At 36.6% G+C, this 25,651-nt stretch overlaps 3 protein-coding genes across 3 annotated transcripts; 1 reads left to right on the top strand and 2 right to left on the bottom strand.

Annotated features, from left to right (window-relative positions):
- The first annotated feature begins 15,875 nt into the window (after nt 1-15,875).
- Nucleotides 15,876-18,183, top strand: C7974DRAFT_407186 (uncharacterized protein). The gene is made up of 5 exons (XM_046143210.1): nt 15,876-16,001; nt 16,071-16,842; nt 16,890-17,238; nt 17,286-17,468; nt 17,523-18,183. The coding sequence occupies exons 2-5, from the start codon at nt 16,260-16,262 to the stop codon at nt 18,103-18,105; spliced, it is 1,698 nt and encodes a 565-aa protein (XP_045990808.1). The 5' UTR covers nt 15,876-16,001; nt 16,071-16,259; the 3' UTR covers nt 18,106-18,183.
- Nucleotides 18,184-18,876: 693 nt separating this feature from the next.
- Nucleotides 18,877-20,763, bottom strand: C7974DRAFT_419083 (general substrate transporter; the record flags this gene model as incomplete). The annotated part of the gene is made up of 7 exons (XM_046144198.1): nt 18,877-19,029; nt 19,088-19,326; nt 19,387-19,992; nt 20,062-20,206; nt 20,268-20,407; nt 20,462-20,653; nt 20,709-20,763. 7 exons carry the CDS (start codon nt 20,761-20,763, stop codon nt 18,877-18,879), a joined length of 1,530 nt encoding a protein of 509 aa, XP_045990807.1.
- Nucleotides 20,764-22,915: 2,152 nt separating this feature from the next.
- Nucleotides 22,916-24,980, bottom strand: C7974DRAFT_467321 (general substrate transporter). Its single transcript, XM_046146356.1, has 3 exons — nt 24,641-24,980; nt 24,335-24,584; nt 22,916-24,278 (listed from the first exon to the last, which is right to left on the bottom strand). The coding sequence occupies exons 1-3, from the start codon at nt 24,798-24,800 to the stop codon at nt 23,132-23,134; spliced, it is 1,557 nt and encodes a 518-aa protein (XP_045990806.1). The 5' UTR covers nt 24,801-24,980; the 3' UTR covers nt 22,916-23,131.
- Nucleotides 24,981-25,651: the final 671 nt, after the last annotated feature.

The following is a 25,651-nucleotide window of genomic DNA, read 5'->3' as shown; positions in this document are numbered from 1 at the left end:
CTTCAATAATGATTCAAAAGTGGGGTGTGTTCATATTGACGCCCACCTAACACAGACTGGCCGAATACTTCATTCGTACTGCTGGCAATTGTGCAATGTGGGAACTTTTAATCCTAGCCACTGTAAGTACAGCCAATGTGTATGGAAACCTCTCAAAGGCCTCGCGTATGAATATTACATCTATGATTGAAGGGGTTATTACTTTCTACAGCGTCTCTAGACTGGCCACTTGATGTAGGCCATCCAGTGCAACTCTGCCAATACCGCAGAAACAAATCGTATGGTACCTTCTTAGTTGCGGGAAGTTCAATTACCAGAGTGGCACACACTCTGTACTCTTCCTTAACCTCTCATTCACAGCCCCATGAGCCTACGCTTATGCACAACTGTTGATGGCTGGAAAGGTCAGATATTGACCCTCTGCAATCGTATCCAACTCAGTAACATAGACACTGGTGCTTCTTGACTTGATTTGGACTGCGTGTATTACTCTAGATAGCAGATATGACCCTCAGGTAAACGACTAATCGTGAATATATAAAGTTTGTTTCGGTTCTCATGTGTGCTCCTGCCACATGGATACTCTTCCTCCTCGTACTTTGACTTCACAGCCGATGTTGTGTGACACGTCGCATGCGTCATGACTCCAACTCCCAACTCTAACCCACCAGTCGCACCAGACAATTTGAGAACTGTTGTACCGAACAATAAAGATTCTGAACCCTCACCTGGTCATACAGTACTTTGATACAGTACTTTGATGTTTTACTGGTTGACGTGCCGTTCGAAGAACTGTTGAAGGGGCTGTTCTCTTTTTTGGAAAGGTCACCTCTCCCTAAACCCGTTCGCACCGCGGAAGCAGTGTGCGATCATTAGGAATTTGTACAATTTTCAGTAGATTCTAGTCGTTGGGACCTATCTCCTCGGTCTGCAGCTGCATCAGCAGCGCGCTTTCCCTCTTGCTGAGCCGTTTGTGGAGCTACAGTATGTCCTTGGTGGACATTGGTGTGCGTCCTTAGGTCGGTCGTCCTTTCTTCCCTTCTCTTCCCGTCATGCGTTAACCACACACTCTCTGCTTGTGTCTTGGGGAGTATCTTCACGCAGCGGCCGAACCGTCACTTTGTACAGTTAATTTGCATGAACGAACTTTGTCGTAATGGTCTATAGAGCACTTCACCAGTATGTCTTGTAGTCATAGCTATTGTGTGTGGCTCTATAGCCTCATTTTTGTAGAAGGCAGATGTTGGTGGCTGCGCTTATCACCCGAACACGCGCATCACGTGCACGAGCACCGCAGCAGCTGATTCCGCATCCGTCGCATAAGGCGCAGACATTCGCTCCACTCGAAGCGCTACGGGCTACAACAAGCGAGAGGGCGACAGAAATGCATGTCTGGAAAGCTGTGGCTCTGACCGGCACCACCGCGCGATCAAGAGCACGTCCAAACAAGTTCACCTATTGGCCAGGCGATCACCTCGTTTTCTGGCTAAGCACGGGCCAGTTTCTGCTAAGGTTGCGAAGAGCCGCACGATTTTGTCCGTTCTGCTCAGCCCCCATGGACGCGAGTCTTCACCGCCCGGTTGGCTCGCTACGATGATCCCGGATCCCTTTAAATCAAAAGATTTGATGCCAACTTTCCCGTAGTAATGCCGTTTTGGGAAAAGTGTAGAACGAACGTGATACTTTGTTTAACTTAGCACGTCTTTCGTTTTCTCCTTCGATGTATGCCCAGCAATCCATCGTACATCTGTGAAAGGGCACTTTACAAACACTTACCTATCATCACAGACTTTTAACACGACTTGTCAAGGCGTAGACCTGTCGTTCTCACTCCACAACCTGTTCTGGCTTTTTCCCTAGCGCCTGGACTTTTATCGGAACATTTCTGCGCCTAGCAATCTAGAAGCACTATACTAAATTAGATACAAAGGGCGCATACAAAATCTAGATTTAGATGCTAATAGTGCAAGATAAGACATATAAAGGTAGTAGTTTCCTATACGCAGGTAGTCGTTATGTGCAGTATTAGGCTAATTATAATCATTAAACAACATTTATGTTAAAATGCGCCCTCCTAGATAGTTTAAAGGTAGCTGGTTAATTTATCTGCCTTTATTCAAATCTAAGAAGAAGACTAACACTATAAGCAGTGCAACTTAGAGTAACCCTCTTGCGGAAGATATATTAAGAAAAAAGAAAACTATAGTTTCTTTCTACTAGCTCCTTTATTACTTCTTATAGTTATATTATCTATGCCTACTACTACTTTATATAATTTGCAACCTACGCTATTAATTAAGGATTATTATACTATAAGCAATAAACGTTATAACGCTATAGCTGCATGTTACTATAATAGCAGCTGTCTAGATAGGCAGAATCGTGCACTTTAGGACTATAGCTATTCTAACTACTATAAGCTATATCTAAATATAAGTTTAATATCTTAGCTACCTAAAATTCTTATCCTGCTATATCTCTAATTCTAGGACATATAGAAAGATACTTAAAGTGCACTCCCCTCTATGCTCTAAGACCTACTCTACTATTATAACTATATAACTAGTCTTATAATAGAAAACAGCAATTAAGTAATAGCTGTCTAGCAGTCTAGTATTCCTAAAATTACTATAGATTATAACTTTTTAGTGTATTATATACTCTTAATCTTATTACTACACCTTAGACATCTTTTTAAAGCTAAAGCTTAGCTAAAATAGATAAATTACTAGAATACTATAGCAGCTTTGCAGATAAACTATACTCTTTTAGGTTACTATACTAAGATAGAGAGAATTACTAGGTAAAATATAGCTATAGTATTTGCAAGCTTAGCATTAATAGCTATATACTTATTCTACACCTTAATTATAGATTTTAAGTATATCTAAGCTAGCATTCCTTCTTGCTATATCTATACGCCTAAAGTTGTAGGTAGAATAATATTATATATTATAAGTATAATATAGAGGCTATAGAGCCTACTAGAGGTTCTTATAAAAGGTTAGAGCTAGTTAGTTAATAGCAGAATACTGCTAGTTATATTAAGAAAATAGTAGCTAAAGACGCAGAAGCTAGCTAGTCCTTATACCTGCAATAAAGATAAAAGGTTATACTAGATTAAGGACTTATAGAGGCAAATAGACTAGTAGTATAATCTATACTTAAACTACTTAAGTTAAGCCTTAGGCCTTCTTTATAAAACTTACGCCCTTATTTTATAACTTATTCTATTTAAAACTTTAAAGGCTTCTTATAGGTTTAACACTCTAGTTAATTATAGTGCTATATTCTTATAAGTAATATATATACCTTAGGAATATATCTAGCTTATTAAAGCCTAAGATTATAATACTCTAGTTATCCTAGTATATTACGCTGTTTTACTTATGCAGATAAGTTTAGTATAGTAGCTTAAAGGCCTTAGATTAAACCTTATTATAGCTATAGCAATAGCGTTAGAGTTAGGATACTAGAAGCTAATTAAATAGCTAATATATATAGCTAGTATAGATCTAACTTTTATTATATTATAAGATTAAAGCACCCTTTAAGGGGGTCTACCTCTAGTAGAGTCTCTATTTATTTACTATCTTTGCACCTATAATTAATATATATCCTAATTAGCTAACCTAGTCTAGTTTATCTTCTACTAAGATAGTTATAGGAAATAATCTTGCAATACTACAAGTATCTATATTATACTATCTCTATTATTAGTATTAGGGTATATATAACTAACTATTTGCTATAATAAATAGTATGCAAACTGTATAATCTAAAAGAATATACCTAGTAAAATAGCAATTTATATAATAGATTTAGTAGTAGAAAAGCTATAGCAGGTATATAGCACCCTCTCTAAAATTAGAAAAACTAGGAGTAGTAGTATTATATTATAAGCCTTAATTATCTAACTAATTTACTAGATCTTAACCTTATTAAGGGTATATAGAATATTATTAAAGGGCTAGTTAAGCAGCTACTATACTAGATTAGCTTAATCTTAGGGCTTAAGGGAGCTCTATAAAACAAGTTTAACAGGTCTTGTAGATAATACTTATACTCTTCTTATAACATCGAAGTTAGATTACTAGAATATTCTTAAAGGTACTATAGTTCTTAGGGTTTTATATTTAGCATTACTTTCTATAAACCTTACCTAAGAATATACTTTATATAATATTACTAAGCAAGAATAATAGAAGGAATTTAATAAGGCACTAGAGGTTATATAAGTAATTCTTCCCTTATTACTAGTTAGAGCTACTAAGTATAAAGGCTCTAATAATCTTGCTAGGCAAGTAAGTAACTATTAGGCAGGGAATACTAAGAGTCTTATCGAGCATATTAGGAAGCTAAAATAACATGTCTTAAAAAATATTAATTAATAATAGAGGACGTTTAAGAGATATTACAAATAAGGAAAGAGCTATAGCTATAAGATAAAGCAGTAGTATAGATACTATAGCTAGAATAGCCACGAAGCTTAGAGCTAAGCTATGTTCTAGCCTAAGCATAAAGGGATATTATATATATATCTTTAGTTATAGGAGATATTCTCTCTATATATAGACGTGCCTAGCTTAGAAGAGTTATATACTATAGTCTTAGAAGAGAGAAAGCTAATATAAAAATGCACTTAATAGGGGAAGGTATAAAAGGGGCAGAATTATAGAAGGTCTAATTAGATCTATAAATTATAGAATATTATATAATAAGTTAGTCTATAGTTCTATATTATAAGTTTAAGAATAGAGTTAATATATAATAATATATATAATAGTAGAGATAGGGGCCTAGATCTTTCTAGTAACTTATTTTAACTCTTACTACTCTATAGAGAGATATAGCATAAGTTAATTCTATTACTTAGTAACAGGAATTATATTAGTAGTTAGGTTTATATAAATTTGTCTATATATCTTATTAATAGCAATAGGCCTATAGCATTAACTATATAGTAGTTAGGACTACTAACTAGGTATAATTACTATTTTATATAGAGTATACCCCCTTTAAGCTATTTATATTAAGCCCTCTAAAGTCTTACACTACTTATTATCTCTATAGTTATTGCTAGAAAGCTATAAAATATATAGAGTACTACCTTTAGTCTATTAACTAGCTATAGTATAATAGTAATATTACCTCTATGCTATATTCTACTAGGACTATGCCTAAAGAAAGTATATTCCTCTAAGTAGGAAATTAGTAGTAGGATATAGAAATATATATTATCTATATTATAGTTAAGATATAAACTTAGATAGTAGATAGGTAGTACTTACTCTACCTACCTATCTTTATACTATATTTCTAATACTATACCTTTAATATATTACTTATAAACTATAGCCTTATACTCTAGAAAACTATAATATATAGAAATATTAGATTATAGTTTCTCTATACTATTAAATTTATTATTTATAGTAATATGTTTTCCTACTAAGGCATATAATACTACTAAAGCGCATAGCCCTATTAATATTATATCTATTATAGTCTATTATATTATACTACTATAGTATAATAAGTAATAAACCTATAATAAAAGTAAACTATACCTTATAATTAAGGCTATAGAAGCTACTATACCTAATAGTATAAAATATAGATATAGGGCCTTAAATATTTTTAAAACTATACTAAAAGAATAATATACTAGGAAGCTTATATAATATAATTATAAGCCTAACTTAAAGAAGTAAAAGAAGATAGAAGAGAAGGTAATAGTAGCACGCATACTTAAGCTAGATAAGTAAGGAATAAGTATAATAAGAACTATAGTAGAAGAAATAGCTAATAATCTACTAGCTATATATAGTAAAGAACCTATTAGTAAGTACTAGGTAGATAGATTTAATATATATACTAAGAAAGTTAAGCTTTAATATAGCTAACTATATAATTATAAGTAAGCTCTAAATAAAAATATATATATTTTAATACTCTAGTTTAAGCTTATAAGTATTAGGTTCTATCCTATATAACTTAGGATAAAAGAGTAATATATACTATTCTAAGCAAGGACTTACTATTAATATAAGTTATATACCTTTTTTAGCTTGCTTACTTTAGTAGCTTAGGCTAAGGTCTAATAATTAACTTATATTAATACCTAAAGTAAGTGCATAGGTTTAAGATATACCTCTAAGCTCTAATAGGACATACCTCTAAGCTCTTACCCTATACTTAGGTCTAGGTTTAGCTAAGCTAGCCTACTATAGAACATAGCAGGTTATAGCAGGTTAGAAGTAGTTTACCTAACTAGACACATAATAGGGTTATAGGGTTATTACTAATAGCTGCTAGAGGGTCTAGTATATAAGTATTAAGGCATAGCATACCCTAGGTTATAGCACCTTAAGAAGGGGGATATTATTAGGTCCTATCCTATATAACTTAGGATACAAGAGCAATATATACTATTCTAAGCAAAGACTTACTATTAATATAAGTTATATACCTTTTTTAGCTTGCTTACCTTAGTAGCTTAGGCTAAGGTCTAATAATAAAGAAGATAAAGGAGAGGTATAGTATTTTAGATAAAGATACTTATAACTTTAATAAGACTAGTTTTATAATAGGTATAATTAATACTTAGATAGTCTTTATAGGCTCTAAGAAGTAAACTAACTTTAAGAAGATATAGCTAGGTACTTATAACTAGGTTATAATTATCTAAAGTATCTATACTACTAGCTAGGCTATCCTACCCTTTATTATGTTTAGTAGCAAGGTTCTAATATTAAGCTAGTATATTAATCTACCTTATAATTAGGTTATTAAGACTAGCGCTAATAGCTAGACTATAAATAAGCTTAGTTTAAAGTAGTTAAAGCACTTTAATATATATATAAAGGAGCATACTATTAAAGTATACTAACTTCTAATTATAGATAGCTATAAGAGCTATAATAATTATAAGTTTTATAAATACTATAAAGAATAAAAGATTATTATTCTTTATATACTCTTATACTTATTATACCTATTATAGATACTTAATATAGGCTATTTTACCCTCTTAAAGAGGGTATACTATAAAGAGAATAAGGGCTAGTTATAGTATGCTAAAATTTAAGTTAAGAAAGAGACCTTCTTACTAGCCTTTTATATTGCTTTTAGTAGTATAATTATAAAAAAGAATATTCTAGTAAGCTTTAGAGGTATAGGTTTAGTTCTTTATAATCTAGAGTAGATATTATCTAAGCTTAATATAGTACTTTATACTTCTATACCTATACTATTAGAGACTACTTTATAGGAGTTTAAAATACTAGCTACTATAAAGGAGGTAGAGGTATAATTAACTCTAGTTTATAAGCATATATAAAGATATAGAGAATTACTTATCTCTTCTCTACTATAAGCTATTAACTTACTTATAAAGGGTATACTTATTATAGGTTATAATTTAGTATTATAGGCTTAGAAATTAGTAGGTCTTTTAAAGTTAATTAATATATTAATAGAGTAGTATAGCTATAAAAGAAAGTATATTTAGGTAGAGAAGAGTCTTATAGTAAGTAATATATAGAACTTAATAGCTAAGAAGAATAGTAGTAGTAAGGAGGCTGCTAAATAGCCTATAAAGAGGGTATATAAAGAGAGGCACTATAGATATTATAGTAAGACTAGCTATAATTTATATACCTATACTATAGAAATTATAGATCTAGATAATAGTAATACTTCTAATTAGTACTATAGTTAAGGGTAATAGACTATAATAGATAAGATATTAGTAAGGCTATATACTTTAGTAGAGTTATATACCTTAGTAGTAAAATATATTAATATAAAATACTATAGTATACTTACTATTAGATTAGTATTTATACCTAGTAGACTTACTTTAAGAAAATATACTAGAAACTATAATAATAGATCTAGAACCTATTAATATATAATATTAAGATCTATATATATACTACTAAAGTAGTATAAGATAAAGTATTTTAGTATATTAATATATAAAATTAGGTATTTATAGGCTATATATATAAGTAGAAACTAGGGGTAATATACTCTATAGGTAAGTATTAAGGTTATACTTTAAGTAAAGCTTATAAGCACTAATTAATTAGTTCTTAGAGATAAATACTATTAGAGAATCTAAAGAAGTAGTTTATAATAAGGAGTATAGATATAATCTATCTATCTTAAGAGTAAGAGTAATAATAAGTAGTATAGAGTAGATAATCTAGCTTAAAGGTTAGGTTATAAAGCAATATTAAAGATTAATACTTAGGTTAAATATAAACTATAAAGGTTTTATTCCTTCTTACTATATACTTAAAGATATTCTATAGTTATTCTAATATTCTAGAATATACTAATATTAGAATATATTAGAATATTATAGGATTCTTAGAACTATATATAACTTATTCTATAGTAGTATTCTACTAAGACTTTAGAATAGAAGTAGTTATATTATTATAAGTCCTAAATACTAACCTTCTTAAAGACCTTTAGGTTGTCCCTAAGTGTTATTAATCCTTCTATCTCTTATCTTCTACTATGCCCCTTCTAAGGTTTATAATATAGTAGTATAAATAAACTTATATAGCTAAATACTAGTATTTAGACAAAGCAAAGAGTATATTTACTACTTTGCTTTATCTATATATAATCTCTATATTATAGCCTTTATATTCTTTAAAGCCTAGCAGTTGCTTAAGAATTATCTAGTTTAGTGCCTTATCTTCTGCTAAGAACTTGCCTTCTAGGTTATAGTCTAAGAAATAGAAGAGAGATATAAGTATAGCAAGGCTGTCTACTTTAATTATATAAGTATTGCCTAGCGCTAATCTCTAGGCTATAATGCAGAACTTAGGGAGAAGGGTAGTAATAAAGAGGATGTAACTAAGGTAGTTAACCCTAAGATATAACTTAATACTATCTAGTATTAACGTTTATAGGCTATAGAATATACCTCTAGTATTTATAACTATAAAGTTAATTTTTAGTATAGTATTATCTGCAAGGATTTAGTTTATAGAGTAATAAGTAGCCTTAAGAGAGGTAAGATCTAGCTTATAAGGTTAAAATTTAGCTAATAAATAATTAGTAGAAAAAGTTTTAGTAATTAAGGATAGATAAGAATTATCTTAACTAGTAATAATAATCTTAGAGGCGCTACTATAGGTAAAAGCGCAAGCTATACCCTCTCTAATACTGCCCTTTAAGATACTAGTAATAAGGATAATCTTACCTTAAGCCTATAAAGTATATGTATAGATAACTTTAAGAGCACTAGTCTTCTTATTAAAACCTAGGTCTAAGGCTATATTAAGGGGACAATATATAAGCTACTTCTATATTTCTTTTTAAGCAATTATTAATATTAGAGATTAAGTTAGTTATAGATTTGTTCTATATATAGATAGATAGCTTTTTAACTAGATAGCTTTATAACTACTTATATTATTAGGATTATAGTTAAGTTAGTATATACTATATAGGTATATTTAAAGAAAGACTATAAGGAACTCTAGCTATAGACAAAATTATATCTATATATCTTTAGCTTAGAATATAATAATTCTTAGATAATAGATATACCTATATATCTTCTATTATATTAGCTGCAAACACGCTATACTCTCTACTATAGCTATAGGTATAAGTTTTATAAGTAGGACTAAAGAAGCTAGTAATAAAGCCTATATATTAAAGATGTTCTAATTAGTTTAAATATTAGATAGGGGTTTTATATCTTTAGTCTTTACCCCTTAATGCTATTCTCTACTTATAAAGTTTATGCCTATAATTAATTATAGAAGATTAACGCATAGCTTTAGATATATATACCTTGCTAGTATTATTACTAACGCGCTAAGGCATAACGCAGCTAGTATAGATGTGCTAGCTAAGGTAAATTAGATTAAGTAACGTCTTATTATAGATTATATAATAACCTTAATTTATATCTATCCTAATAGTAGATAAGCTTAGCTTATTATAAGGAGAGACTATATATATAAGTAGCAATATTATATATTTCTATAAGACTGCACCTAATATTAACTCTATACCTATAATCTATAATAGTAAGAAGTCCTCTATAGTTACTTACTATCTTAAGAATATAATAATTAGGAGTAGATACCTTCTTTAACTAGAGAAGACTATACTAATATAAAGTCCCTAGATACTAAATTCTTAGCTAATTAGATATATAGAGGTAAACTCTTAGGACCCTAGTATCTCTATTGCATTGCTTAGCTTAAGGCTAGTATATAATATATAATATTACTAACGCGCTAGGCTATACCTAATAGTGCGTCTATAAAATACTACTATAATAGAATATAGCCTCTAGCAGCTCTAGCCTATAAGATACTATTTATAGTACCCTTAGGTAGATCTTAACTTATATATATATAAGAAGAAGAGTAATAAAGTATAAGAATAGTATAGAGTGCTATATTATACTTTATAGGACTATATTAGGCTATTAAGAGTAAAGCTAGAGTAGAGTTTTAGGCAGGAGCTTAGCAGAATAATTTGCACGCTTACATAAACTATATACCTATATAGTATATTATGCAAAGTTAAATATAAGATATATAGATATAGTGCCTAGTAGCTAAAATTCTTCTACTTATAATAGGTATAGATATATCTCTTAGAATTAATAGATATAGATAAAAATTTATATTAATTGCTAGTAAGGTCCTAATTTTATCTCTAAATTTCTTTTATATAACTAATATAAATATCTAAAAAAGAGTTAGCTTATATATATATATATAATTATATCTACTTATATACTTAAATATATATTTACCTAGTTATATATTTATAATAACTTTATACTTAGTTATATAAGCTTCTTAGAGTTTAGGCTTAGATCTTATCTACCTCTTCTACTTATTAGCCTTAAAGAATAGATTATCTTTAACTATTAAATATATAGCTAGTGCCTTAACTAGTAACGCCTACTTCTCCTTCTAGATAGGCATCTAAGTTATTATAAACTTAATAATCTCTAGTATAGGGTATATAGCGTTAAAATATTTGCTCTTATGCAAAATCTCTAGTATATAGGTACTAGGCTTAAATATTATAGCATCTTTTAGTTCTACTAGGCATAGTCTATAATATTTATTAACTATAGGATAGAATAGTATAGTACCCTTTATAGTCTTTAACTAAACATTATCTATACTACTTATAATAAGCCTACTAAGGGGATAAGCTAGAGTGCTATCCTATACATGCAGCGCGCTTACTATAATACCTACTATAATACCTAGGCTATAGGATAATAGTAAGATATAATTATAACTATTTAATATGCTAGACTCTAACTAAAGGTTAGGAAGTATAGATTAGTATAGCAGCTTAGCACTTTCTTAAGTAAAGTTAGAGCCTTCTAGGATTAGTAAGATATAATTTATACTACTATATAAGGGCTAGTTAATTATAATAAAAGGGATCCTAAAGGCGTTGCTTGCTATAGAAGTAGAATATCTTAGTAAGGCATTAAAGTACTAGTAGTTATAGCATCTGCTATAAAGGCCTATAATTAAAGGCTAATAGTAGACTAGCAATAATAAAGGAGACAGAATTAAGTAAGCACTAGTTATAGTAACGTTATTAGTAAGAATTAATTAGAAAGGCTCTATAGTAAAAAAAACTATAAATTTAGCTATAAATAAAATTTGCTCTATATAAGGTGCTAGCAAGCTAATATTGCAAAATAGAGTGTTTAAACAGAGCTGCTAGCACTTAACACAGAGGCAATAGATTTAAGTGCTAATAATTACTAACTTATCTATTTTTCTTACTTAAATTACTTTAATATTTTAATTATTGTAGATGTAGTAATTATATAGATATATTAGTTTTAATAGGGTTAAAAAAATAGTAAGATCTTACTAACGTTACTATAACTAGACACTAAGACGCCTAGATATAGAAGTAGGCTAAATAAATTTAGCCCTTCTAAGATAGCTATTTAGCTAGTAAGTTTATATAGTAAAAGAAGGTAGAGTGAATAAGTTTGCGTTATAGTAGATAAAGGAGATAAATTAAGAGTTAGTTCTATTCTTAGTAGTTATATCTATTTAAATAATCTAAGTCTTCCTATTATACTAGTTATCTCTATTCTAGAAAAACAAATATAGTTAGGACTCTACTATTTTAATATCTTATAATCCCCTTGCTAGACTTTAGAGCTATAGGCCTTAGCTTTAGCTTAAGCAGCAATTTAAGCCTTAAATAAGCTAAGCCTATTTTACTTAAGGTAATTAAACTTAAATGCACTTTCTAGAACTCTATAGTTATATACTAGGCTAGCCTTAATAAAAAGCTTCTTAGAGACTTTATTAGGAAATATAATATTTATAATAAAGTCTTTGTTACCTTAAAGTGCAGCATTAGATACTTAAATAGAGAGATAGGAGTTATAAACTCTATAAGCTATATTAAAGAATATATTAATAGCACTATCTAGAGGCTTAGCTTTATACTAGACCTCTATTACCTGCACTATATTAACCTAAATACTCTACTTTCTAAGTTAATATCTACTCTTAATAAAATCTATAAAGCTAGTAGAATAAAATATATTAGTCTTTTAGAATACTCTACTATAATATTATATAAGGTTAACTTAATTATAAAAATTAATACTATATAAGCTAAATACTCTATATTTAAAATAGTATATAAAATAAATAGCTTTTTTAATACTATAAAGGAGCTTAATAGAGTATATATTACCTTTAGTCTCTTAGGCTATAGCTAGCTTATAGATAATTTTAACTATAATTTACTAGATAGCTTCGCACCTAATAATTCCTAATAAATAGTAATTAAATTTTAAGGTAAGAACTTTTATAAAAATATAGCTATAATTTTTAAAATCTAAAAACTTACTAAAAAGAAGAAGTATATAATATTATAGATTACGCTTAGATAGGTTATAAACTAGAGTATAATAGTAATTATAGAGATAACTAAGGTAGTAGAGCTATAGAAAAACTTTACTAGTAGGGATATAGAGCTAAGTAAGAAGAAAAAAAATAAAATATATAGAATTATTAATAGAGTAAAACTATATAGTAATAGGTAAAAAGCTATATAGTAGGTAGTAGTTAGATATTAAATACTTCTAAGATAACTCTATAGAATACTAACTTAAAGAGATCTTTTAAACCTAGGTATATATTATCTTATTCTATACTTAACTACTTAAAGTTCTCTTTATTTTTATAGGTTAAAAAGTTAACTAGTAATTATTCTTTATAAGTTTCTTATCTTAATATAAAGATAGAAATTAAAAACTATACCTAGAGGTATAGTATATTTACTTCTAGCTACTTTATAACCTAATTTCTATAAATATTATAGAAAAGTAAAGATAATTTTCTTACTCTTACTTATATTTTTATTTAGAACCTTTAAATAAGGTTATAAGTCTCTACTTATTAAAATTATATAGGATACTAGTAAGCTTTAGTATATATAGCTAAAGTTATTATAGTAATTATTAAGTACTACTATTAAATTATTACCTAAAAGATCTTTAGAGTAGAAAGCTATTATTATAAACCTTAGAAGAGGCATAATAGAAAATAAGAGATAGAAGAATTAATAACACTTAGGGATAACCTAAAGGTCTTTAAGAAGGTTAGTATTTAGAACTAATAATAATATAACCCCTTCTATTCTAAAGTCTTAGTAGAACGATATAATAGAACATGTTATATATTATTCTAAGAATTCTATAAAATTCTAATATAATCTAACGTTAGTATATTATAGAATATTAGAATAACTATAGAATATCTTAAGTATATAGTATATAGGAAGATAACCCTTATAGTTTATATTTAACCTAAGTATTAATCTATAATATTAGATCTTAACCTAACCTTTAAGCTAGATAGTCTACTCTATACGACTTATTATTACTCTTATACTTAAGATAGATAGATTATATCTATACTTCTTAGTATAAACCTCTCCTTTAGTTTCCCTAATAGTATTTATTCCTAAGAACTAATTAAATAGTACTTATAAGCTTTACTTAAAGTATAACCTTAATACTTTCTCTCTCCCTTTGTTAAGATCCCTTACTTCTATATATACTTTTTCTTCTATTACTTACGCGCTAATACTACCTTATTAGCTTACTTAAGGCTAGTAATCTAATTATAGATTAGCTTAGTAGAGAGTATTATTACCTTAGTACCCTTCTTTAGCTAGTTAATTACTTTAATAGTAGAAGCTAGTAATAAGCTCTTATACTAGTATATACACTTATATATAAGAGTTAATTAAGCCTTAAGCTTATATATATTACTTAGTATATAAGCCTCCTAGAGAGCCTCTAGTAGAGTAGTAGCTAGAGATAGTATATATAGCTATACGTCTAGCTTTAATAAAATAGCGTCTAGCTAGAGAGAAATAAGGCCTATACCTTAAAAAGCTAAGTAGATATTAGCTAAGGTAAGTAATTAATTAAATACTACCTTAAACGCTAGTAGAAACTTAAGCTTAGTAATATAGTTAATATAGTAGTAGATTAGGCTCTTAACCTTATAACTATACGCGCGCTTTAATAGTAAGAAGTAGCTAATATTAAGTAGCTATAGTAGCTAGGATAAGTAAGGTAGTATATAGAGTATAAAGATATTATTCTTCTTATAAAGCTCTTAAAACTTAAGAAAATAGTAGCTTATATAGCTATTAAGGATAAGTAGGTAGTATATACTAATAATATAAGTCTTTATATAAGTATTAAAGTACTTTAGCTACTCTATACCTAGCTTACTATTTATCTAGCTATTATTACTAACTATAATTATCTAGTTATATAGGATATCCTCCTTATACTAGGTAGAGAGGTAGTACTTACTAGCAAAGATAAGGAATAGTAGGACTAACTAGCTAGCTGCGTTAATTATAGCAATTAATATTACCTACTTATAATTACCTAGCTAGATAGCCTTTAGCCTACCTCTTCTCTCTAACTCTATTCTAATAAGCTAAGTTATAATCTTACCTATTATAAAGCTAGCCTTATTAAAGTTATAGATATTATTATTATAGATGCTATACTTAGCCTTTATCTACTCTATAAGCTTAAACTAGCTCCTAATTAGAGCTAGATTCTTATATAGGGCTCTCTATTTATTATATACTTAATTAAAACGCGTTATAAGACTATCTATATACTTAATAAAGTTATATAGCTAGTAGATACTAACCTAACTAGCACTATATATAGCTAGTAGCTTATTAGCTATATTATATATAGTATTATATATAGGTGCAAATCTATATATATTTAAGTTAAGTATATATTTAATAATTACCTACTTCTCTAGATTAGTAAGCTTCTTTAAGTTAGGCTAGTAATTATATTAGGCGCACATTCTAGCACGTTAGCGTTAGAAGGTAGTTTAAGAAACTTTATATATATAGGTAGTAGATCTCTTAGTTAATATTTAGCATTAATTAAGAGCTAAGATTATAAGGTTTATATTAGCCTTATAAGAGCTGTTTTAGCCGTAGTAGGAGGGGGCTATAGTTAATTAAAGTCTATATATTGTGCAAAGTTAGTAGGGTAGCCTGTTTGCTTATATAGCCTACTTGCTTATAAAGCATATTAGATAACACTATTTTATATTTACAATTATTATAGCAGTAGATACTATATACAGTAAAGCGCAGAAATAACAATCTGCAGTCATGTGTAGAGTACGCATTTGTTATTATGTGTGCATTTTTACGTATTGGGTAGAGCCAAATCTCTTGTCTTATCGCGGAGTCCCACTTTTGTTTTGTTGTCGGCCCGAAGACATCTGTGCTCCACACCATTGAGTGAAGCTTTACGTCTTCCACGAGTTTACTGGTTCATCTCTACTAAGTTCATACGACAAACAAAGATGTCAGACCCAGGAGCAGACACAAAACGCCGTTCGGCACGCACATCATACGCATGTACTTCGTGCCACAGACGAAAGCGCAAGGTTCGTTCCGCATAGCCGCTCTTCTGTCGTTTCATCTTGAGGCCTCCCATTCAGCTAAGCATCGAATAGTGCGATGGCCAATCTCCATGCTCAGTTTGTAAGAGTAGGAAACTACCATGTCAGTACAACTCGGAGATGGATCAGCGTAGGCGAGCGAATATGTGACAAAGCTTTAACACTTACTCACGACTAAGGAGGCTGGCCAAATCGCTGAAGAGACGTCGAGATCGCGGTCATGATATCGAAGATGCAGCATCCATGGTAACAAAATCAGCGCGCCCAGGAAGCTCGGTTTTGTCGACGACCCCGCAATGGTCCAGAGTTATCCCAGGCAGTCTGAGTTTTGGCCTCGCGATTGGCGAACACGGTGAATTGGAGTATAGAGGCCCAACAAGCTCAGCTGTAGGCGCTAGGCTGCCTGCAGCGCCACAACGACCGATCAACATCGCGGAAATGCCGGCTGCACTACGTGCGCTTCCAGATGCGGAGGAGATGTGCCATCATCTTGACCTGTTCATGGAATGGCAAAATTCGTGCGTCTTAATTCTGCCAGGATGCAGCATAAATTCGTTCATGAACGCCTACCCTCCCAGTGCAGAGGACGTTGCTAGAAGAGTAGTACTTTGGTCCATACTCTCTCTGACTTACAACATGCATGGTATTGGCCGTTTGAATTACGAGGATCGGGTTGACCGCAGCGATTCAGCGCATGCGCAGGCTACTCAACTCGTTATGGACTTGGCTTTACGAAAGCCCTCTGTCGAGACAGTGCAATCTGCTTGTCTTCTGGCCTGTCGTGAGTATAGCTGTGGGCACGAGAACAGCGCGTGGGTTTTTCACGGTATGCACCTAAAACTGCGCTTCAGGGTACCGTGCTGATGTGAGAAGGCATTGCAACGACAGTAGGCGGCTCTATAGGCCTTCATGCTGGTCGTGACTACAATAGGTGGGTCGCATCAGGCCATCTATCACCGCGTCGTGTCGAAACTCGGGTAGTAACTTATTGGGCCCTTGTCCTTGTGGATAGAATGCTCGGCTCATGCTTAGGTCGGAATTGTCTTCTGCATCCCACAGATTTCAGTACAGCCGAGATCAAATTACGTGTTCTGGCGATATCGACGAACAAACAAGATACCACGCTGGTAGAGGGATCTCCAACCTATACCAACAGCGTGCTCAACGCGTTCCGCTGTGCTGTAGATCTCTGGAAATTGACAGACGAAATACTCTCCCAGATGTACGGTCAATGTTTTGTTCGACCTCAAATGCTGACTTTCTACACAGATACATATGGCAGCACGACCTTATCCGACTTCGACGAGATACTCGGCGCCTCGGTGTAATCCTCAACAAGCTCTCAGACGTTGTGAAGAACGCTCATGCGAAGTATCGTGCTTGGAAATGCTCGCTCCCTTTGGAACTGAGCTTTACACGAAGTGGGCCGTTGCCGCACCTGCTCTTGCTACAGTGCGTCGTCTGAATCTCTAAGTATTGTGAACACAACTGACGAGTGCCCTGAAGCATGGCGTACCACAGTCATCAGATACTAGTCCATCGACCCTTCCTCTTTCTTCTACATCTGTCAGACAATAGAGACGGCCTTCCACCCAGAAGCCAGGATATTGCCGTCTCTGCACCACTCATCTGCAGAGAGAGTGCCTTCGAGATCATGAATCTGTGCAAGACTTATAGACAGCACTACACATCGCAGTGCATTGTCTTCATTGTCGTACATTTTCTTTTAAACGCTTGCACGATACATATCATTGACCGCGATGATGCACAATCAGAGACTTCGCGAGAAGCAAACGTGGCGCTAAACGATTGTTTAGCCATTCTGGAGGAAGTGGCCACTGTATGGGGGATAGCGGGCAATACCATCGCATTGGTGAACGAGTTGAAGAATACTCACGATAATCGAGAGGGGGACAATTCGGCGAAACTGAGTGTGAATACCACGGCAACTGAACTTGAAAATGCAGAAACGGGTGCTAAAACGTACGGTCAAGCCGTGTTCGATGGTTGGGACTTGTTTCCACATCCTCAGGATGTTTGGAGTATAGCGCTTCTGGAGCCTTATGTAACGCAAATGGATGTACTGTAGGGCTTTCTCGCATGAAGCTCAAGTCGGGCATTAATGGATAATCAAACATATGAATCGCCACAGACCAGCGCACCAGGGTCTGAACGTGCATTGGACCGATGACTGGGATCGTTGATCAGCTGTGCAATGCCATTGTATGGGCAGACGTTATTGGCAGCCCCAGTGCTGCAACCTGAAGCGCCACACAAGGCAGCTTCTGAGCGCAATCCACGCAAACGAAAGCGGATGGAGACCTGTTAAAGGGACAGGCAGAGGATTTGATAGCCCACTGCGACGTTGCGCTGCAGGTAGAGGGGGAAACGCGTGAGGGTAGAGGCCGAACAGGTACAGGCAAGCACTATAAAAGGCATTGCAAGCGCTGCGGTGAGACAGGGCACAACCAGCGCACACGTAGAAAATTTGGTAGATGTCAGCCATGAAAAACATCTACTATAAGCTACAGTACAACGTTGTGGTGTTGACTAAGTGCGCGTAGAAGGCCTATGGTCTGTTGGGTGCGTCGCTCGCTTGACTGCGTCACTGGCTATACACTCATGTCGTTTATAATGGTAATTAGCCTTCTAAAGCTAACACACAGGCAGTAGAACAATTTTACCACTAGAGTCCAATCTTAAACACTACAAGAGAGTACTTGGCCCTTATATTCAACTGAAGGCCGATAATCTCCGCAATATTCCGCTGCATCGGTCTACCGCCTATCTATCGAGGGATCGCGAGGTCGTTAAACGCCATGCACGAGTAGGTTCCTGGTTAACAGCGATGGGAGTACCCCTATACTTTCTGCTCGAAGTCCATTGATTTCATGTCAAGCGTGTCTGTTCCGCCGGATGGATCTGTCCCCTCTATCACTGTCCGGTCCCTGAGCTGACGCGCCCACTCCTTGGACTTCCATGCGGATACTCTTTGTTCAAAGAGCAAGTCAACCTTCAGACGAAGTTAGTTGTGATCAAAAGTCGTTATAGAGGAAGAAAGGTTTACACACCTCTCGAATGGACAGACCCGAGAGCTCTGGCACACAAAAGTATGCCCATACCAGCGAGAGAATGACCATTCCAAGCCAAAGATAGACAATGTTGACACCAAGATCCGCCGCAGTCTCATCAACAAGGTAGGGCGTGGCAAATCCTACACCCCATGTCGCAGTCCAGTACGTGACCATTGTGATGGACGTACTCTGTGTTCTTAGGCGTGAAGAGTAAGGTTCCGTCATAATTGTCCAACCTAGTCATGTTAGCTGTCGTGTCTCTGGAGCTTGCTTCTTTTTATGGTATCAATGCTTACCCAGAGTACCCCAGGTTGCAGCATATGCTGCAATGAACAAAACAGCACCTGCGATAAGCAGATTGTTGCTCGCAGTACTGTTCGGTGCCACAGAATGTGTGACGCCGACCAACAGATAGGCCCCAATCATAACACCCGCTCCGCCATGTAGCATGTTTCTTCTTCCAAGCTTATTTGTTAGATAAAGCGACAGTGTCGTGAAGATACAGTTGACGACAGCCAAAATCAAAGAGACCAAGAACGCATTATCTACACCTGCACTCTGAAAAAAGGTTGTCCCGTAGCCAAACCAGAATGTGACTCCTGTAGCGATCGTCATGAAACTCATCGTTATCCCCAATAAGGTTCGTCTGCGATTTGTGCCTTGAAAGCATTCCAGAGGGTGGACTTTCCCAGCTATCTCCTGCTCATCGATCCACTTCTGAATTTCTTCAATTGCGGCAAGTAGGTCTGATGAGCCGGGCTGTATGTCTCTCAAAGCGCAGATGGACGAGTGTGCTCGTTCATGTTTTCCTTGGCGCACTAGTATAGATGGTGATTCTGGTGCGTAGCAGGCACCCAGAAAGACGAACAAGGCTAGGACGAGCTGAAAAGCGATTGTAAGGCCTGTTTGTCAGTCATTTAATGTTGAATACTATGTCTGTCAATGGATATAGACGAAGGTGTTCAACTTACGCCAACTCATGGAACCTGACATATCGGCAGTACCGAGACTGATCGCGCATGCCACCACATTACCACTTGTCAGCAATTGTGTGTACAGGGCTATCAAACGTCCACGACTCTTTGATGAGGACGCCTCGATGAGATAGCCAGGAGACTAGACTTGATGTCAGTCTTGCTTGTACTCGTCCCGATAAGCCTATGGTTGTTTGACTGACGGTGACGGAGATGATACCAAGTCCAACGCCAAGGAAGACGCGACCGACGATGAACCCAGCTGCAGGTACACCAGCCGTCTGCAGGGCGACGCCAAGAGCATAAATCAATCCTGCGACAAGAAGGCACCCTTTTCGGCCAACTGTAGAAAGTTTAGATCTTCAGATTCTCTCTCTTTCCAGAAGGTCTCACTCACTTCTGTTCTGCACGAATGACGGGAGTAGGCAGCCAAAAACGGTGCCTACAATGAGCATCGACGTGAAGAGCGAACGTGTCAGCGGGAGCAAAAAGTGCTTGCCATCTGCTCCTATCGGACCATATCGTCGATTGAAGTCTTCAGAAGCGATGACGCCATTTAGGTAACCAGAGTCGTAACCAATCAGCGCAGCTGCGACACCATCAATCAAAAATGTAACATGCTTCTCACGGACGGTAGTACTTACCTGAAGCAAATATGAGGCCAAAGATGATTGCTTGCCGGAACGTAAAATAAGGCATTATGTCAATTGCCAAAAGTGATAATATACACTTGGGGACTCACGTCTCCAAAAGTTCTCCCTGCGTCCTTATAAACACTTCTGTTTTTATGTTCCTTATCAGGTATGTAAACAGTGAAAGTACATCAAACTAGAGCCTAGTCGTGCTTAGATTGACGCTGGGTAATCTCGGGCGGGGGCCGGAATATGAATTCCGTCCGGTCCGTCTTGCGATCTCGTAATGCAACGGACACAAACACCATGGATGAAGACCTCTCTCCTCCCGCTCGCTTCTCAAAGTACTAAGAGTTGTAATGATAAGGTCGAAGATTCTTCCGACTGTGACGATCGCAACAAGCTTATCAACCCCTCCCCGCAGCAACAAATCGGATAGCGCTGAGTATTCGGGCAGGTCTCGCTATCAGAGATACTCAGACTTCCTTTCTTCCTAAGATTTTTGTAGCTCCAGTAATCGGCAGGGTGTAGTGAGGGCCACCTAAAGTGCTAGGCAAATAATTCTGCGCCTGACGAACGACAGAGCACTGTCATCCATCCATGTCCCATTGCCACAACCGTGCCATAGACATCACGTCCACCCTCAGTCAATTGATCGCTTGCTGAGATGAAGATGTTGGGGATGTGGCAGGCGATCATGTCACCGAGCCTACAATCACTCGTGACTTTGGACGCTAGATATGCGCCGGTCCTGCTGCTAAGAAAAGGTCATCTCTTGAGTAAAGCAATAGACAAAGTATCAAGTCAAAATATCTCAGTAGGACACATGCCGCCTGGCTCTGGTTGCATCAAGCGTTGTGTATTGCAGCGGAAGCTACCAGCAATGAAGAATGTATACCTATCGGCTGCAGCAACACGGCTTGCAGAAGGATCCTGATTGAGAGGAATGAGGTTGAGGAGACAAGAAGTCACATTCAACGGACATTGAGTGTCGAGCTCGTCGACCTGCCGCTAAAGTTGATGCAACACGCTTGGGTGGGGAAAAGGACCAAGAAGTATACGGCAAGCAGATCGCTCTGGAGCAGCATCTCTGTGCTATCGACAGATACGCTAAGTGCAGAATACCAGCAGAGTCATCAGATCGATGCAAGGACTGATCTTAGGACTAATGAATCATGCTTTGCAGAGTCACCAGATGAATTCTATTCACCGATCGAAGTACTGAAGCCTGCAAATCCATTTACTCAGGACGCAACCCAGCATATTGGTACGGCCACGCCACAACTTAAGGCGGACAAAATCGAAAAGGGGATCTTGCAGTCTAGTCTATAGTTAGAGCAGTGAAGATAACGTGACAAAGCGGACCAGTCTGCAGCCGCGAAAAACGAAGACCACAGCGATTAACCACTCCATCTGTCTCCACCGCCGTGTTGCAAGGGTGCTTCGCGATCCGAGCCAGACTGCGTGCCATAAGAGAAGTCCCTTTCGGCAATCGAACACCTGGTCCAAACCTTGGCTTACCCTACCTCCACACCACCCATCATGCTAGACGCAAGGCCTAGTATTTGCTCAAAGTTGTTTAGCGTTAGGGTTTTGCACTTTCTGCAAGGAAATTCTGATCATTCGACACAAGCGGAATTTGCAACATCCACCACGCCAATCTGCCGACTTCAAGAAAGCATTGGTCGTGCTTCACGGCCCAGAGGGATCAACGCGTTTACTTTGCTGTCGGCGATTGATTTCGGAACTCCCAAGACACTGTCAAGGGAACGAGCGCCCGTCACATCTTGAGGCCCCCTTTCACTGCTGCCTGCCCAGATCATACGACGGCCGCAGAGACATTTTTGCACGACGCCCCTTCAAGAATGATTCTGTCGCATGACACTCCACAGAGGACAGCAGTCTCACGTGCAGCAACATGAGTGCGAGGTGCTGCTTGCCAAGCCTGGGACCAGGCGGACCATATATTCTCCTACAACCTAGATCCTGGGATCATTCTCGAGGTCGCTTGAAGGATGCAATGCCTGCAAAGCCAGAATACTCGTTTGCTTTGTGTTGTCTTGCATGCTTCCCAAAATCGATTGACAGCACTTGTCGACTCTTTGTAGCTAACCTTTATACCGTGTAGTGAACAAAAGCCACCTTGCGGCGGTTATGGGAAGGCAAACTGTGCATAGAGCAAACAGCTTTGGTCTTAATTTGGGCTGAAAGGCATTAAGGGGGTTTGATCAAAGGCTTGTTCGCCGGCTTCTCTGCTTTACGCATGTATATATACTGGTTGTTTGGCCTCGATCCTGGAGATCCTCATGGCGGTGTGAGAACAACCTTGATGTTTCCAGCCGCTAAAGCAAATGCAGGAATCTGGACGCAACAATGTAATCGATCGTCTGAGCAAACCCAATGAACACATCATATACATGGCCCGTAATATCGATTTAGAACTTGCGAGCTGAAGTCTTCCTCTCAAATAGTTCGTCCAGCTCTGTGAACGACTTTCCTTTCGTTTCTGGCACAGAGAACCAAGCTACGACAAGTAGCACCGTTGCAGGCGCAAAAAAGACGAGGCCAGTCTTCGCACCAAGATTAGCGTTCTCCTCGTTGACCAAATATGGGATAGCAATAGACCAGCCCATGTTGATCAATGAGTTCGTAAAGCCAGCGAGCGATGTGGTTTTGCTGCGCAAGCGTGCTGATGGAACCTCACCAGGTATCGTCCATCCAACAGCACCCAAGGATGCATAGTAGAATACAGACCAGATGATACAAAATGCAGCAACGGCCGTACTTGAAGCCTGGCTTCCGGGATTGACAAAACCGAGGATGCCAATGATGAGAAGACAAAGACATAGGCCAACCGAGCCGTAGATCAGTTGTGGTCGTCGGCCAGTCTTCTCAATTAGCAAGAAGGCGCCAATGATAGCGATCATACCGATGAGCATCGAGATGATGCCGATCAGAAAAGAGTCTTCGAATCCAGACAGACTGAGAAAGTAGGCTTGGTAGTTTCCCGCGAGTGGATATCCCATGAAATGCTGCATAGCCATTGGCAAGCATGCAATCAATGTTCGACGAAGATTGGTTCCTTGGAAACACTCAAGATAGGAGCCCGACTCAGCGCGTGACTGGCGTTCATGATCCAGCGTCGCCTGTATTGTGGCAACGTCGCGATCAACATCGTAATCGGACTCTGAACCCCTTAGTCGCTGCAGTACTGTCCGTGCCTGGTCTGCCTTTCCGCGACCAATGAGATAGTATGGCGACTCCGGTACGAGAGGGATGAATAAGGCAAGGCATATCGTTCCAATGGCAAACTGAGAGACCACAGCACCTTTCCAAGACCAATTTCCGCTAACACTTGTGGTTCCCTGGAGTACGCAGGATCCTAGGAAAGAGCCGAAAATAATCCAGAATTGGAAGAGAGAGAGCAGAAAACCGCGAATAGCCGTTGGTGCAAGTTCGGCGATGTAAGATGGGATTGTACCCTGCATCTGGCCCATGGCAGCACCAAAGAGGATTTTGGCGACGATCCAGACGAGCCAGTTAGGGGAGAGGAGTTCGACTAACGTGCCGCCCATCGTCAAGCTGTGTTTCTGCGTCAGCTACACGTTATGTCTTAGTTTTTGCGTGGATGTACGTACGCAATCAGACAGTAGAAGTTCAGCTTCTTACCAAACGCGTCATTCAAAAGTCCTGAGATTAGCGCACCTGCCATAGCGGAGCAGTATTGCACTATGCTCCAGACCAACTGCCTATTAGCTGGGAGCGCCCATGCCTGAATAGACTCGTCATAAACGCCGAAGAACTCGACGAATGTTGGATTTGCGATGATGCTGCCGATGAGATACAGGTCGTAGCCAATCAGAACAGCTGCCGACGAACAGGCGAACGCTGTATCAAACTGTGATCAGTTGAATGAATGAGGGGAAGGCAGAAAGGCGACCTACACGCGAAGACCGAGCGCTTACAGGTCCAGAGGGCTTTGTACTGGGCTGACCATGGGAGTTCTACAGTACCCGGAAGGGTTGTAGTTGTGCCGAGCTCCAGCTCGTCTTTGTGTTCAATTGGCGCCTTGGGGCCCTTGAGCGAAGACTCAACAGAAGACATAATGCAAGAATACTAAGTCCTAAGTAACGCTAATGAGATTGAAGGAGTTCAGGCTGCTGATTCTTCTTCACGTCTTGCCATCTACCCCAGATATATGTTCATTTGAGGCTGCGGGGAGCATGGCGTGGCGGAATTCACATTCCGGTCCGTGCACTGCTGTGATCCCGCCTTATCTTGGATGCGAGAATCGAGGCCTGGAAACTGAACTCCGCTGCTGCGCAGGTGATCAATAACCATAACGGAAGACCGGACTATCGCCAAAAAAAGTCTGTGGCTGACGAAGTGCCAGAAGCCGTCGCTATCGTGGAACGGATGATAGAACGATAGCCGGTGGTAGTTAGCATTTCATATTCCGGTCGCGGCAGCCGGCGCCGATACGGTAGGTAGGTAGTGCAACGAGGTATTAGCGCGCAACGAAACTAGCACACAACAAAGGCTGGCGTGATTTGTCCCCTCGTTTTTGAGATTTGTCCCCCCTTTGAGATTTGTCCCCCGCGCTAGTGTTAGTGGATATTAACTGCCTAACCAAGCTTAGCGTGTAATCTATTAACGCGACAACAGCATAACACCTACGCGTTTCTGCGCTACAAAGCCTTCTCTATAATCCTCTCTGCGTTATAGTTAGCTATCTCTAGTTCTATATATATAATTATAGAAGCTATTCTAGCACCCTTAGACCTTCTCTATAACTCCTATAAGGAAGCATATAATGCTCTTAAGACGCATAGCAGGCAACATAGCTATAGCTTTATTCTTAAGCAAAGTAAGCCTTATAACTTAGATATTAAAACATAATACTACTATTATTATAACTAATTTTAAACCTACTAGTTAAGTGCAAGAAAGTTAAG

Source organism: Boeremia exigua (genome assembly GCF_020726555.1).
Source record: "Boeremia exigua strain MPI-SDFR-AT-0100 chromosome Unknown C7974scaffold_17, whole genome shotgun sequence".
Classification (NCBI taxonomy): Eukaryota; Fungi; Ascomycota; class Dothideomycetes; order Pleosporales; family Didymellaceae; genus Boeremia; species Boeremia exigua.
This window is presented reverse-complemented; position numbering and strand designations above follow the sequence as displayed.

Coding starts and splice junctions, on each gene's coding strand:
- C7974DRAFT_467321 (XM_046146356.1), bottom strand. CDS start 24,800: ATGTCTTCTGTTGAGTCTTCGCTCAAGGGCCCCAAGGCGCCAATTGAA. Junction 24,585..24,640: donor TAAGCGCTCGGTCTTCGCGT/GTAGGTCGCCTT, acceptor AGTTTGATACAG/CGTTCGCCTGTTCGTCGGCA. Junction 24,279..24,334: donor AACTTCTACTGTCTGATTGC/GTACGTACATCC, acceptor GCAGAAACACAG/CTTGACGATGGGCGGCACGT.
- C7974DRAFT_407186 (XM_046143210.1), top strand. CDS start 16,260: ATGGTAACAAAATCAGCGCGCCCAGGAAGCTCGGTTTTGTCGACGACC. Junction 17,239..17,285: donor GACGAAATACTCTCCCAGAT/GTACGGTCAATG, acceptor CTTTCTACACAG/ATACATATGGCAGCACGACC. Junction 17,469..17,522: donor CCGCACCTGCTCTTGCTACA/GTGCGTCGTCTG, acceptor AGTGCCCTGAAG/CATGGCGTACCACAGTCATC.